The sequence below is a fragment of the Pieris brassicae genome, chromosome 13 (assembly GCF_905147105.1).
Source record: "Pieris brassicae chromosome 13, ilPieBrab1.1, whole genome shotgun sequence".
In the NCBI taxonomy this organism is placed as follows: Eukaryota; Metazoa; Arthropoda; class Insecta; order Lepidoptera; family Pieridae; genus Pieris; species Pieris brassicae.
Window position 1 is genome coordinate 976,472 of NC_059677.1, and position 14,029 is coordinate 990,500.

Here is a 14,029-nt window from a genome sequence, read left to right on the forward strand (position 1 = left end):
CTCAAGGTTTATTTTAATTTTTTTGGAAGTTTTGGTGAATTTCGACTCCATCTTCAAACAGCTCCGAATACATTTCTATGGTTCGTTTACGACTGTAGTAGCCCCAAGTAATTCGAAGGAGGCCTACGACTTTGGACCCCTTAAAACAATATAAAAAAAACTGATAATACATGCGCGATCAAAATAATATTGTCTCAGTTCCCAGTGAATTACGTTATGTTAGGTTTTTTGAAATGAAACTTCGCCGATAAAGAAAAAAATAACCGTCACATTTTCCCGTTACGTGCCATCTTTTTCTTGTCCCTACCACGGTTGATTCGAAGCCATTAATAACAAAAATATATAATAACGATAATGATAGTAATAATTGTATTACAATTAATGAAATTCTGTAATAATCTTAGTACTAATAAGGTACAATGAAATAATTGTATTATTTGTATTCATGTCTATGATAATAAAAGCCTTTTGTTAAATTTTATCTAATTTAAATTTATTTAAGCAATTTCTGTAAAGTTGCATATAGTAGATCATTTTTCGAAAAATAAAGTCATAAAGAAGTTTCACTTCTTACGTGTGTACACTAATTAGTACACGCACACACATTTTTTTTAAAATTCTAAGTGGCGTTTTTGATCAGGTTAGGTTAGGTTAAAGCCAAAAATGTATACCTTCACAAATCATAATGTTTTAATTAGTTTCTACGGGGTTAAAGCGCATGCGCCACCACATTATTCATGCAATACACCAGTGCCGAGTGATGAAAATATGTAGAAAATTTTTTGGAGCTGTTTCAAGGTGATTCGACAAATTTACCGAAATTTTAATTATGGAGTTGATTTTACGAAAGAAATAGCCTATAATCGTATTAAGAATTTAAACCCGTTTAAGCCTATACATGAATTATAATAATAACCCAAAAATAGGTATACCACGAATAGGCAAAAATTATCTAGAAAAACATCGACCAAAAAAGACGTCTGTATACGTGACTGTGTGATATGCGATACACATCTTAAACTATTAAACCAATTGCTTGACTAGGCTTCCAATTATGCCCGATACCATACACAACCATTATCTAAGTCTCTGGACAGAAAACGCGATTGAGACTTATACATAGCCGAATGACCCTGAATTATTGTCAATAACATCTTACATTTGACTCTACTTTGTCAACTCACTCTTAAGCTAAGAGGTTTGGAATTTCTTTAGTCCAATCAGAATATATATAGCAAGAGGCAAGCGGTTATGAACACTCGCATTGCTACAAGTTAGGCAAGACCGTGCCTTTGAAGAATTGGTACGGAAATACTTCAGTGGGCTAGTTCCACATATTGGTAATGCACGGCAAAAACTGCCTTAAAACCACTCAGTTTTAAAACGATTATTCATCATCATAATAGCATATATTTTTCTTGGTTTTTGTAGGTACTCTGTACACTGTACTACAGTGGTATGTTCCAGAAAAACTAACATATACAGCATTTTCCATATCAGTATTTCGTATAGAACAACAAATGAAGAAGAAGAGTGTGATTAAAGCAGTTCCCTTACGCGGGGACAATGTTCCACGTGCAATTCGATTCTTAAGTTATACAAAAATTTATTTGGAAATTTAAATTGCGTTATTTTTTTCATTTTTAAAATTGACTAACTTTGTTAACAATTCCCTAGTAATTTCTTTCAAAAACCTTTCATTTAGGTTTCTTAATAAGAAACAATTCCATTCAATTTTTTCACATTAAAGTGTGATTAATTTACGTTTAACTAGAGCTTAGATTAGTTCTGTTTCGTGTATATATATTGTATGTATGTATATATTTTAAATTAATGTTTCTAGCTGGTCTCAAATTCTATATTCCAAAAACACCTGTAATCTATATCTAGACCTACCTTGGCAGCAGTACGATTCCACACAAGGACCTTATGGCCGGAGTTGAGTAAATTCTTGACAATTCCACTCCCCATAATTCCCAGGCCGAGGAAGCCGAATTTCATTTGGCTCGCCTTTATATTCTTCTCCAGCAGAGTCTCAGATACGTTCTCGAGATCCAGGGGCGGTGTTTCCTGTAAAATTATTTATGTTAAATTGTTTCTGCAAGTGGATATAATCTAACACCCTACTACTACTAAAGCGGCTGCAAAAGTATGCAAAAACTAATTACGGACTTGACAAATTCTTATAAATGTCACACAGGAATATAACTAGAAATGTCCGGGTCGGGGACGATAATCTCGTTATAGGGTAGGATTACTGTACTATTAAAGGAATTGATCAAATTGAACTTGCTATATTATACAATAGATAATCCTGAACTTCCTATCACTAAACAGGCCAAAGAGTTCAGACTTCCAGGACAGGTCTAATGCTATATAACGCCTTACGTCTGGCTATAGTCTCGAGTAACTCGCATGATTTAGTTAATTGCTATGAAACAAATTAATGCAATGTAACTGTGGTAATTAGGCCTAGTTGAAATAAACGATGACTTTTACATCGTTAAAGTTTCCACATAACTCCACAAATCCTGATCAATCAGTCCAGCCATTCGCATGTTTTAGCCAACGAATAGCAACACATTTCGATACATAGAGATGTACAGAAAATCATGGATGACAACTATCGAAACTATTGAGCTTGGACTGTTCTTAAATAAAAAAAAAATGTGTATGGGTAATATTTGTTAAGGAGAAATTTGTTGTAAAAATTTGGTTGATTTTAGATCATCATTTTTAAATATCCACATAAAAATTATCACTTGCATACACATAAAATGAAAGTATAAAGTTGAAGTGGTTGGAATATATTCTCATTGGCTGCCGTAACGACATTTCAAATTCAAACTAACTTTATTCATATAGGTAACATAGTACACTTATGACCGTCAACAGAAAAGATGTTAAATTGATTCTAAATCTGCATTTACTACCAGTTCGCAAGTCAAGGGCGTAGAGCGAGCAAGATGAACTGGCAAGACACTCTCTGACACTCTTTTTAATTAGCAAATCAATCCCAAGGATTCATTTAGGAATCATTAAATTGCCAAATTTGTCTTCAAATACTACTATACTTTGGTCCACAAAAAATAAAAAAATCTGATACTTTAACTAGAGGACTAACTCTTCAAGCTTCATTCATGTAGGTGTCTCCCTCTGGGTCTGTAACTCATGTGTGTGTATCTTCCGGTCTGTTGTATTATGGCGCTAAAGCCAGTCACAATTATGACGTTCATAAGTGTAGGAAAAACTTGGAGCAAAGGTGAAATGTTCACTATGAACGGTATGTCCAGGGATCATTGCATATATCAAAGTAAATATTATGCACTTTGCTTTTATTGCCTATGTGTAATTTGTTTTAATTTTAATGAAAGCAACAACAAATGATTGAAATAATTGAAATTAAATTGATATTCTATATGTTGGTTAGAAGTTAATTACAGTAATAAGTTACTGTAAAAAACATCAAACTTGCAAAAAAACACTTTCGAGCTTGTTAACGACTTTTTAGTTACGTAAAATCGTCGGCTCACCTTATTTTAAGTGACCGCCCATTGCCAGAAGGCTCGCAAGTGCGTTGCCGGCCTTTCAAGAATTGGTACGCTCTTTTCTTGAAAGACCCTAGGTCGAATTGGTTCGGTAATACTTCAGTGGTTGGCATGATTTTAAATACCGATTGTATTAACCCCATCAAAAATAAGTAAAATACGAAAGCCAGTGATGCCAACTTGTGGGTTTCCCCCCTTAATTTAGGAGGAATTATGTCTTAGGGAGGTTTATAGGAGATACATTTTTAGGGCTTTATTTTTCTTAAAAAAAAACACGATTTATACAATTTACATAAAGCATAGAACCCAACCAATAAACTAAACAATTATAGATATTGTATAGGAATTGGTTTTTGACTGATACGCCAACGTCTCTCGTTTTGTAACGAAACTCTAACGAGTAAGAAAGAGATGCAACTATGTTTGTCGTGCTTTGCATAGCTCGGCAATTGTTTTCTTTTGTCCTTTATAAAAAATCAATACAAACAACTAATCATACTTACAGGTCTCAATATATTCGATGGCCGCTGCAGAAGACTTGACTTCTTCGAGAACGAGTGGTTAAGCATGGACGGCTTATCATTCGCCAAGTCCGAGTCCGTAAACGATCGGGACGCCTTCGCCATTTTCCTGGGCGTGGCCTTCAGACCAGTCGACGAAGAACGCTTAACTGCCTTCACCTTAGAACCCAAACGAATCTATAAATTTTCAGAATATAAATATCTGTGTAAGGAATACAAAACACATTTATCATCACACATTTCACTGAACTTCAACTATATAAAGTAATTTATAAAGAGAGGCTAGAGACTGTATGGAATGTATACGTTGTATCCCATATCAACTTCGGGGCAATAAATACTGGTAAACAACTTTCTCTGAAGCTGTGATACTTTTGACATTCAACACCTTTTGTCTTCAGTCACCGTGACCATGCACGCTGAAAAGCACGCGAAACGTCGGTAAAAAAATTAAAACTTAGAATTATGTAAATAATTATAAGTTTTAATAATAAAACATAGCTTTAATCCGTTCAAAAAGTGTTTTTCTTAATGTGTAAAAGCTATTTTAACAAAAGATAATAAATACTATACCCAACCATGTTTGTTCTGGAAATGGTTGGTTACGACCAGCTACGCCTCAGAAGAGAGCTAGCTGTGTCAGTACTTATTTAAGATACCTGGATATCTATCAAGATATTATGGAGAGACTGAGTTTACTAAGGTAGAAACCTGAGGCTACCGTCAAAACTTTTGGATGTACCGCGCGCACATTCCAACTTGGTTTGCAAAGCGTCACTCACGCGAGCAATACAAATAATTAACGAAATTTCTATTGAGGTAAACCTATTTGTTTGTACACTGGCTGAGTTCACAGGAGTTATTTGATATATTGTTAATTATAAGATTTAGGCATATTTTTTAAATGTTTTTTTTTATGTAGGATAATGGGTGTAGGTATTTTGAGGTTATCGAATTAATTGTAAATGTTATGGTAGAATATGGATGTGGAATAAATAATATTTGAAAAAAAATAATTAAACCTTGCAAATTTCTGCATCACACTTGAAACACACAAAAAAGAACAGTTGAAATAAAACAATTTTTTAACCGGATTAAAGCTATATGTATTATTATAAACTTGTAATTATTTTACATAATTTTAAATTAAATTTTTCCGACGTTTCGCGTGCTTTACAGCGTTCGTGGTCACGGTGACCGAAGACAAAAGGTGTTGGATGTCAAAAAGTATCACAGTTGTAGAGAAAGTTGTATTATCTGTATTTATTTCCCCTGAGTTGGTATCGACTAAAAGATGACGGGTTAACCAAAGACAATACTAAGAAAAGTAACATTTTATGTGTGTGTTGTGGTTGTAACTGGCCTAGGCTCAGCATTATAATCCTTGATGTTGGCGTTGGAGCCTGACATACGCCGGCAATCTTGTGTAACATCAGCACTGTTAACGTTCACCTAAACGATCTATTAACACTGGGTCTAAGTTCAGGGAACTACCCACCTTATATTTAAATTTTAGTTTAAAACGTGTTAGCTTTTAATATTTATTAGATTAAATTCTAAAAAAAATTATGAAACATATTCTTAATAATCTTGCTACAAGTACGCATGTTGACTGGTTCGGTTGTATATTAATTGTTTTGAATTGAGCATCTCCCCGAAGTGGGATGGTCCAGTCGCAGTAGGCAATAGATTATAACAGTGACACATACACATGCGCACGGGCAATGTCTTTGTTTAAGTTTGAAGTTATACAGTTTATGTAAAGCCAAGTGAAGTGAATTATAGTCGAGTCATTACTGGAGTGTAAATTTTTTACATATGTGTCTTCAGAAATAGATAACATTATGATCTAACTTAAGACTAATAAGTAACCTAATTTACTAAAAAGGATATTTAACATATGTCTAATAACACTTAGTCTCTATTAAGAAGACAGTCTTGTCTATTTAATGTTTAAAGAACAAAAAGCTAATGCGTTTTTGGATTGGTTAAAAGCGCTAATATTACGAATTTTAGACGGTAATTGGTAAAATAATTTCACACTCTCATACCTAATAGACTTCTTCAAACAATTTCGAGGAGTATGGCGTGATGTTTGATTATTTTTAATGATAAGCTACTAAGGAGGTTTTAATTGTTTTTTAATTAATCAACACTATAAACATAAACTTGTGTAACCGTCATCATTTTGGTATCTTGGTAGATTTTATTAGTCTGTGTCGAAAAATTGCATCAAAACAGTGCTTCTATTAATTTAAATATATTTATGAAGGACCTAGGCTGGTTAAATAGCTAAGAATTTACGTACAACGGACCTAGGGAGAGTTACGTTACGAGTACCTTTACACGAATTGTCAAATTAATAATAAAAATCATTTTTAACTCACACAAATACACATATATTGTTTCGAAATGTCACCGACAAACAAAACTCCAGGGTACAAGAATTTTAAACAAGAAATATTTTTAATTACAATTTTTTTTTACAAGTTAAATATTCTTATTGTGCAAAAATAGTTTGAATATAAATTCGTGTTATGTAGATATAATAAAGGTACAGTTTATATGTTTAATAAAGTTTTCCTTTGCTTCTTTCTACTATTCCTACTCTATAAGGCTTTTAAATTGCCTATTCATAATCAGATTTAAGTTGTTTCGATATTACAAATTAATATTTATTGACGACACTCAATATGGCTGACTAGAGCACCTGGATAAAAATACATTTGAATAAATTGAGATGACGGATGAGACACGTTAAGAAAATTGTATTAAAAAAGCAACTTTAATACCTTGGGCGTAGAGCTCTTTTTCTCTTTCTTCACTTCAGGCGTGGCCTCCTCCTTGGGTACGGACTCCGTGCTCTCCTTTCGGAGGACATCCTTCAACTTGTCAAACTCTTCGTCCGGGTCACGGACATGTTCGTCAATCTCGCCAAAGTTCTACGAAACAATTTTTTTTAATTTATTTATTTCGTAATCCCGCAGCTAAGAGACATTATATATAACAAACAATTACACTAAAAATATAGCCAAAGATGGAATACATAATATATACAAAATAACAAAAATTATTGAATACATACTAAGTAATACCTAATTTGTGATGTGTGGTGTAAAATTGAGGGTATGTACGCGATGGTGTGAATGTGGGGTGTGATCATGATGCAGGAGATTTAGCGCTATGGATATGCTTAATACTTTGAAGATTCCGCGATAGCTTGAACAAGTCAAGGCTTAAATATTGATCATTGTATGTCCGATAGTAAACTAAGTTTTTTGCCTAGTCTGTGTTGATGTGAGGAACACGAAACAAAGCAAGGTACCGGCAAACTTCTCGAGAATTAAACAAGGGAGTGGGGGAATGTTTGCGCATCGTACACAGCGCGGGACTCAGACGTCAACTGAATTACCAATCACGCGATCGACACAACACTCTAATCCCAGTGATACCCAAAAATTGCTTCTGCGCAGGCAAGGACATTTGTTCAAGATGTTTGCCGGTATCTATATGCAGGAACAAGGAAAGGCAATTTTTCTATAAGTGAAACGCAATTAATATTTTTTGAGTTGATGTCATATAGTAGTAGTCTAAAGTATCAATTTTGAAATGATTCAAACGCGTCTTTATAGGTGTTAAACATATTATAGGTCAAAAACAGATGTTTTAGGTACATTTATTTAGGCAGTACTTTATACAAGAACCGAAAATGGGCTGTTTACATGACAAGAGGAACAGAAAAGTGGAGCAAATCTGGTGCCCAAAGTACAGCAAACGAATAAGAGACACAACTTAGAAGGTGGATAGAACTTATTAAAGAAAAAACAGCAGGCAGAGAGTAGCGGGATTTGGAAGACTTGCCAAGGGCACACAGATAGATAGATACCTTAAAGAAGATTGATATCGACTTCTTTAAATGTAAAAGTATTTCTGAATAAAAGCTTATTTTGATACAAGATATATTTTTAAAGTGAATCAGCGTTGGAAAAAAAATTACGTCACATTTTTCGGTTACGAGTCACATTTTTCCGTAAAGCGCCATCTTTTTCTTGTCCCTACCACGGTTGATTCGAAAAGATTTAAAGCCATTGATAACAAAAATATATAATAACGATAACAATCTTAGTAGTAATAAGGTAAAATGAAATAATTGTATTATTTGTATTCATGTCTATGATAATAAAAGGCTTTTGTTAAATTTTATCTAATTTAACTTTAATTTATTTAAGCAATTTCTGTAAAGTTGGATATAGTAGATCATTTTTCGAAAAAAAAGGTCATAAAGAAGTTTCACTTCTTACGTGTGTACACGCACACATTTTATTTTTAACAACACACGATTCTATACAATTTATAGCGTAAAACCAACTGAAATGTAGAAAACCTATAATATTTTAAGATCGAACGAATATATTGAAAGTATTTTAGATCCATATTCGAGCGTGCTTTTCAAACCGAGTTTAGTTTGGGGGTATATGAAGTTGGTCCTCTAGAAGGAACATTCTGTAGGATTTGGCATCAAACACAATAACTTTATTCATATAGATAAAACAAATACAACTATGAACGTCAGAGAGTAAGTTAAATTTACACTTACTACCAGTTCGCAAGTCAAGGGCGTAGAGCGGGTAAGAAGAACTGGCAAGAAACTTTGTGCCTCTTTTTTATCAGCAAGTTTGAGTCATAGAATTAAGAAAGGCTAAGGGGGGGTCATGACTCAAAGGTTGAGAATCACAGATCTATATCATCTGGACAAATTCTGAATATATTTTATACACAGCAAATTATGCACTATAATAAAATATTGGAGGCGGCCTGCAATTCTTTTACTGTGGCTAATCCACAGCCGCTCCTTACGACTTGATAATATATAAAGCAATGTGAGTCAATATCAAACATCCTTTTTACGAGTCGTTGACTGTATTACAAATTTATATTATACTAGCTGACCCGGCAAACGTTGTTTTGCCATGTATATTATTTCCAGAAAACATATTTTTAGTTCAATAAAAATAACCAATCTACTATAATAAAAAATAGGGATAGGGTTACAATTAAGGGTTGTATGTAATTTAGTATGCTGTATCATAAAAAAATTAAAATGTCTAAAAAATAAGTGTTTTTTTTTTTGGGCTGGACAACTCCTCCGATAAGGATCACAAGTTTGAAAGATAGATAGTAGCCGAGACTTACTGAATATGCATTTAAAAAAAATTGTTGCGTGTACTAGTGTACACACGTAAGAAGTGAAACTTATTTATGACCTTATTTTTCGAAAAATGATCTACTATATGCAACTTTACAGAAATTGCTTAAATAAAGTTAAATTAGATAGAGTTTAACAAAAGGCTTTTATAATCATAGACATGAATACAAATAATACAATTATTTCATTTTACCTTATTACTATTAAGATTATTACAGAATTTCATTAATTGTAATACAATTATTACTATCATAGTTATCGTTATTATATATTTTTGTTATTAATGGCGTCTAATCACTTCGAATCAACCGTGGTAGGGAAAAGAAAAAATGGCACGTTACGGAAAAATGTGACGGTAAACTTTTTTTTCCAACGCCGATAAAGAAGTTTCACTACAAAAACTCATAGGCATCGGTCGAGCCGTTTCGGAGTATGGGAACGAACATTGTGACAGGAGAATTTTATATACATAGAGATAAACTGTAATTTAAATTTTTCATTTAGTTATGCACAGCATTTCCCTTATGTTTTTCATTTTCTTTACTAGAGGTGCCTGGAGGATTTTATTCAGTCCTCTACACGGTCTACACTTTTAATAAAATGTATATACATCATTGCCAACTATATCCCGAAAATACTAAAAACATTTTTGACAAATGACTATAAAATACATAACTCGGCTATATTGCTGCAACAGTATATGGCTCACTATTAGTCTTTACATACATAGCTCGGCTAGTAGTTATAACAGAAACAAATAAACAAACATCGCTCTACTGTAACGAATTGTGACAAACTTCACGTAGCATTAAAAAGGGACGCACTTTGGTCGTAAACCGATCACAATAATATGGATGAAGTATTGTATTTTCTATTGCAAAGCGATCGTTCCGGCCATACGGCTGCGGAACTAAACATTCATACAAAAAAAAATTGACAATATATCCCGGCCATACTAAAAATACTTCCGAGTATTGCAAATCTAGCCGTAAATGATGGCTGATGACAGCACTCTTGCAGCTATACATTTACGTAAAAAAAATGGCCCTTTTAGACATTCATCCATTTTTCGTGTAGTTTACATGCATACACTGGGCGTTGCCGGCCGTTTAAGAGGATCTATGAGGATCTTAATCCCCATTATAAAAATAAATCAATGGCGCCCAACCTTTTTAGGTCTGGGCCTCAGATTTCTAGATTATTTGTCTAATAGGCAAGTAGGTGATCAGCCTTCTGTGCCTGACGCTCGACTTTTTGGGGTCTAAGGCAAGCCGGTTTCCTCGCAATGTTTTCCTTCACCGTACGAGCTAATGTTAAATGCGCACATAGAAAGAAAATACATTGGTGCACAGCCGGGGATCGAACCTACGACCTTAGGAATGACAGCCGCAGCCGCTGAAGCCACTAGGCCAACACTGCTCAAAATCTCCATTATACCCAATTTAATTCTTCTTTTTTATATATTTATAAAAACGAAATATTATATTGTTTGCTTTTAGCTACTCGACCAAGTTCAAATATCTTCCATCATTAGAATTCTAGGTTATCCCTGATGAACATAGGCCTATAGAATATTTTGGGTATATAGTGTACGCTGCCAAAACAATTGACAATAGGTAGATACGTCTAACAAAAAAATATTATTTTTACTACTTAACGAGAAGTCTTTAGAACTTCGTGTTACCACCGAATAAATGCGGGTAGAACCGAAGAGCATAGCTATTTTTTTTTATGTAACCTATATATTCTTATATGAATAAAAAATGCGTAATATTTTACTTGTATGCATAGTTTTAGAACTTAAATATACAAAAAAAATCTTAAGAAGAATTCCTTTGACACGAACAACCAAAAATAAACTCTAGTATCTTCATACCCCGCATATAAATAAATTATCAAAGCTTATTAATTTACAAAAAAACAAATAGGAGGTATGTCAAGAGTCATTTATAAATTTCGTTATTTATGTAATAAGTTCTGAATTGCCTGTAATTTTTAACAGATCTATCGATTGTCGAGTCTTTCCCGACCAAATGGAATTAAGTAAGATTACACTATAGTTCAAGGCAGATAGTGAGTCTGAAGCGTGACAAACCTATTTCAGTGCTCCCCGCGTTGAGCAAAGTTTTTGATAAGATAATGCTATACCAACTTTCTTTACATTTAATAAATGGTTGGTATGGTTTTACTGAAGGTCGCTCCACAATCGATGCCTGTGTGAAGTTGATTTCGGACATATTTAACGCCTGGAACCATGTGAATGAGTCGGCGTCATTTGTGACCTGTCAAAGGCATTCGACTGTGTTCATCATGATATACTGGTTGGAAAGCTTCAACGCTATGGTGTAGATGGCAAAACCTCCAGCCTGATGAATTCATATTTAAAGGGAAAGATCCAAAGAGTGCATGTCAATGGAGTCCCCTCTCCGGGTTCGCAGTTGTCAATGGCGTCTCTCAAGGCTCGATTCTCGGGCCTTTCTTATTTCTGATATATATAAAGTGAATAGGAAAAACGCATTATTGGACGATGTAAACAATTGTTTGTATAGATAACTGGTTTAATATAAATAATTTACTGCTTAATGAGAATAAAGCAAAATTTATTAGATTTACAACTACTAGCGTAAATCGAGATATTGGTGACCTGAAAGTTGAGGATATTGAACTAAACTTTGTTGACAATACTGTTTTTATAGGCATAACAATAGATAGTAAACCAGTAGGGCCCACACATGGACTCTTTCGAATAGGCTGAGCTCTGCAGCATATGCAGTAAAGAAATTCCGACAGTTTACTGATAAGATCACAACTAAAATTGTGCTGCTTTCACAGCCAACGGCTACGGCTGCATAGGTTCAATCCATATTTGTGCTGCAGAAGCGGGCTGTTCGGGGTATTTGTTGTCCCCAAGGGAGTCGGTACGGAATAAGTTCCAGGAATTAAATATTATGACACTATCTGGTCAATACATTCTAGAAGCATTGTTGTAAGTAAAAATCGTAATTACAGAATTATCACTAAATAAACTCAAAACTCTAGTTAAATGTAAATTAATCAATAAAGTTTTTTATACATTTGACGAATATTGAAATAATCCTAATCAGTGGGAATGATTGCCTCCATTTCAAACAATATGTATGTTTCGAAAACTTTCTTGCCAGTTCTTCTTACCCGCTCTACGCCCTTGACTTGCGAACTGGTAGTAAATGTAAATTTAGAATAAATTTAACTTCTTTTCTGACGTTCATAGGTGTATTTGTTTACCTTTATCAATAAAGTCATTTTGAAGACTTGCAATAGGAGTTGGTTACAGAAGGTAAATATTTCTTAGAATCATATATTTTTAATGTTAATGAGTTTGTCTATTTTAGCCTACTTTTGTCAATAAATATAACACAACATCATACATTTTTTTAACTTATCGTCTTAAATTTTCGATACATTAGAGAATTCAAGGTGTGGTATAAAAGTATTTGATATATGAAAGAAACATTCTGTGTATAACAATAACACCGAGTATTATAATCCTTATAATAGCCTAATATCATAAAGATATATATATTTTAGGTAGTTCGATTCCAGGGTGTATGTTCATAACACATGAATACAACTATATTTAGTTTCAAAGATATAAAATATAAAAATGATAACTTTGTCATGTTAAATCGTTAAAGTTCGAAAAAAATATATGGTTTGCCGATGATCTACCAATAGAAATTTAATGTTGGTAAATAAGCGATACTTAAATAAGCATCTTATATACCACAATAAACATTTTATTTTTATTAATCTCACCTCAGGATGAACTATGTAGTCTTCGATCTGATTGCAGGCCTCTTTGAATGCAGCCGACTTGCTTGACTTCATCAATTGCTCCTTATGTTCTTGGTAAGGCTTAATATTATGCTCTTCTATCCATGCACTGCAAAGTTATTAATAATAAATATATAGCCAATATAAGTTATAACTATTAGGACATTTATTTTTCTTATAAGCACGGAGATGTATCTTCCTTTTGTTTAGATAATACTAAAATTTTGTTGTTATATTTTGTCAAAGGATATCAATAGTAAATTCTAATAGAAAAATATTTAAACAAGTGCTTTTGAGTGTGGACATTCTCCAATCACCATCATTCATCCATATCCATCACATTTCCCTAATTTATTTACATAACCTGAAGTAAGAAGGTAAGATTACATTTGCTTATGATTGACATTAAAACAACTAATTATGTTTTAAATGAGACAAAACTTACTTTTAATTCATAAATCATTCATTTACACCTTTATGAGTCCTAGTATGGTCGGTTTACATTCAACTCCTTTTCGATCTGCTGATTTTTAATTCAAAACATAACTTCCTAAACACAAACAGTAATAAAAAAGCTCATGTTTGTATAAGTAAAGTAATTATCTGAGATACTTACTAATTATTGGTTCCAAAGAAATAAATGCACTGAACAGACATTCCTTTTTTCGGATGCTTCAATTCAGGAGTTGGTATTGATACCTGAAAATTAAAAAATATATATTGTTATATTTTCTTCATGTTACTCTCTCTTTCTGACACACTTACGATGAGAGTGAAAGAAATAGAATTTACTTTATAAAATTTTATAAATACCAAAATAATTATATATTCAATTATGGTTTAGATTATGGTCCCAACACACGCGTAAAGCATTATTTGTACGGCCTTTTTCTGGGCAATGACCGTAATACCTGACAGCGGCGTCAGCTATTATACACAAA

The 14,029-nt window shown here is 33.2% G+C and overlaps 1 protein-coding gene across 3 annotated transcripts in view; it reads right to left on the minus strand.

Annotated features, from left to right (window-relative positions):
- The window catches only part of LOC123717826 (putative oxidoreductase GLYR1 homolog), a 55,755-nt gene that overhangs the window by 41,378 nt on the left and 348 nt on the right, over positions 1-14,029 (minus strand). For 2 of the 3 annotated variants that reach the window (XM_045674049.1, XM_045674048.1), the window contains exons 3-7: positions 13,705-13,787; positions 13,071-13,197; positions 6,862-7,011; positions 4,052-4,246; positions 1,897-2,070 (exon numbers count right to left, since the gene is read on the minus strand). In XM_045674049.1, coding sequence (XP_045530005.1) covers positions 1,897-2,070; positions 4,052-4,246; positions 6,862-7,011; positions 13,071-13,197; positions 13,705-13,787 — 729 coding nt within the window. The remainder of the gene's footprint in view (positions 1-1,896; positions 2,071-4,051; positions 4,247-6,861; positions 7,012-13,070; positions 13,198-13,704; positions 13,788-14,029) is intronic. The other variant, XM_045674050.1, reaches the window with a different exon arrangement.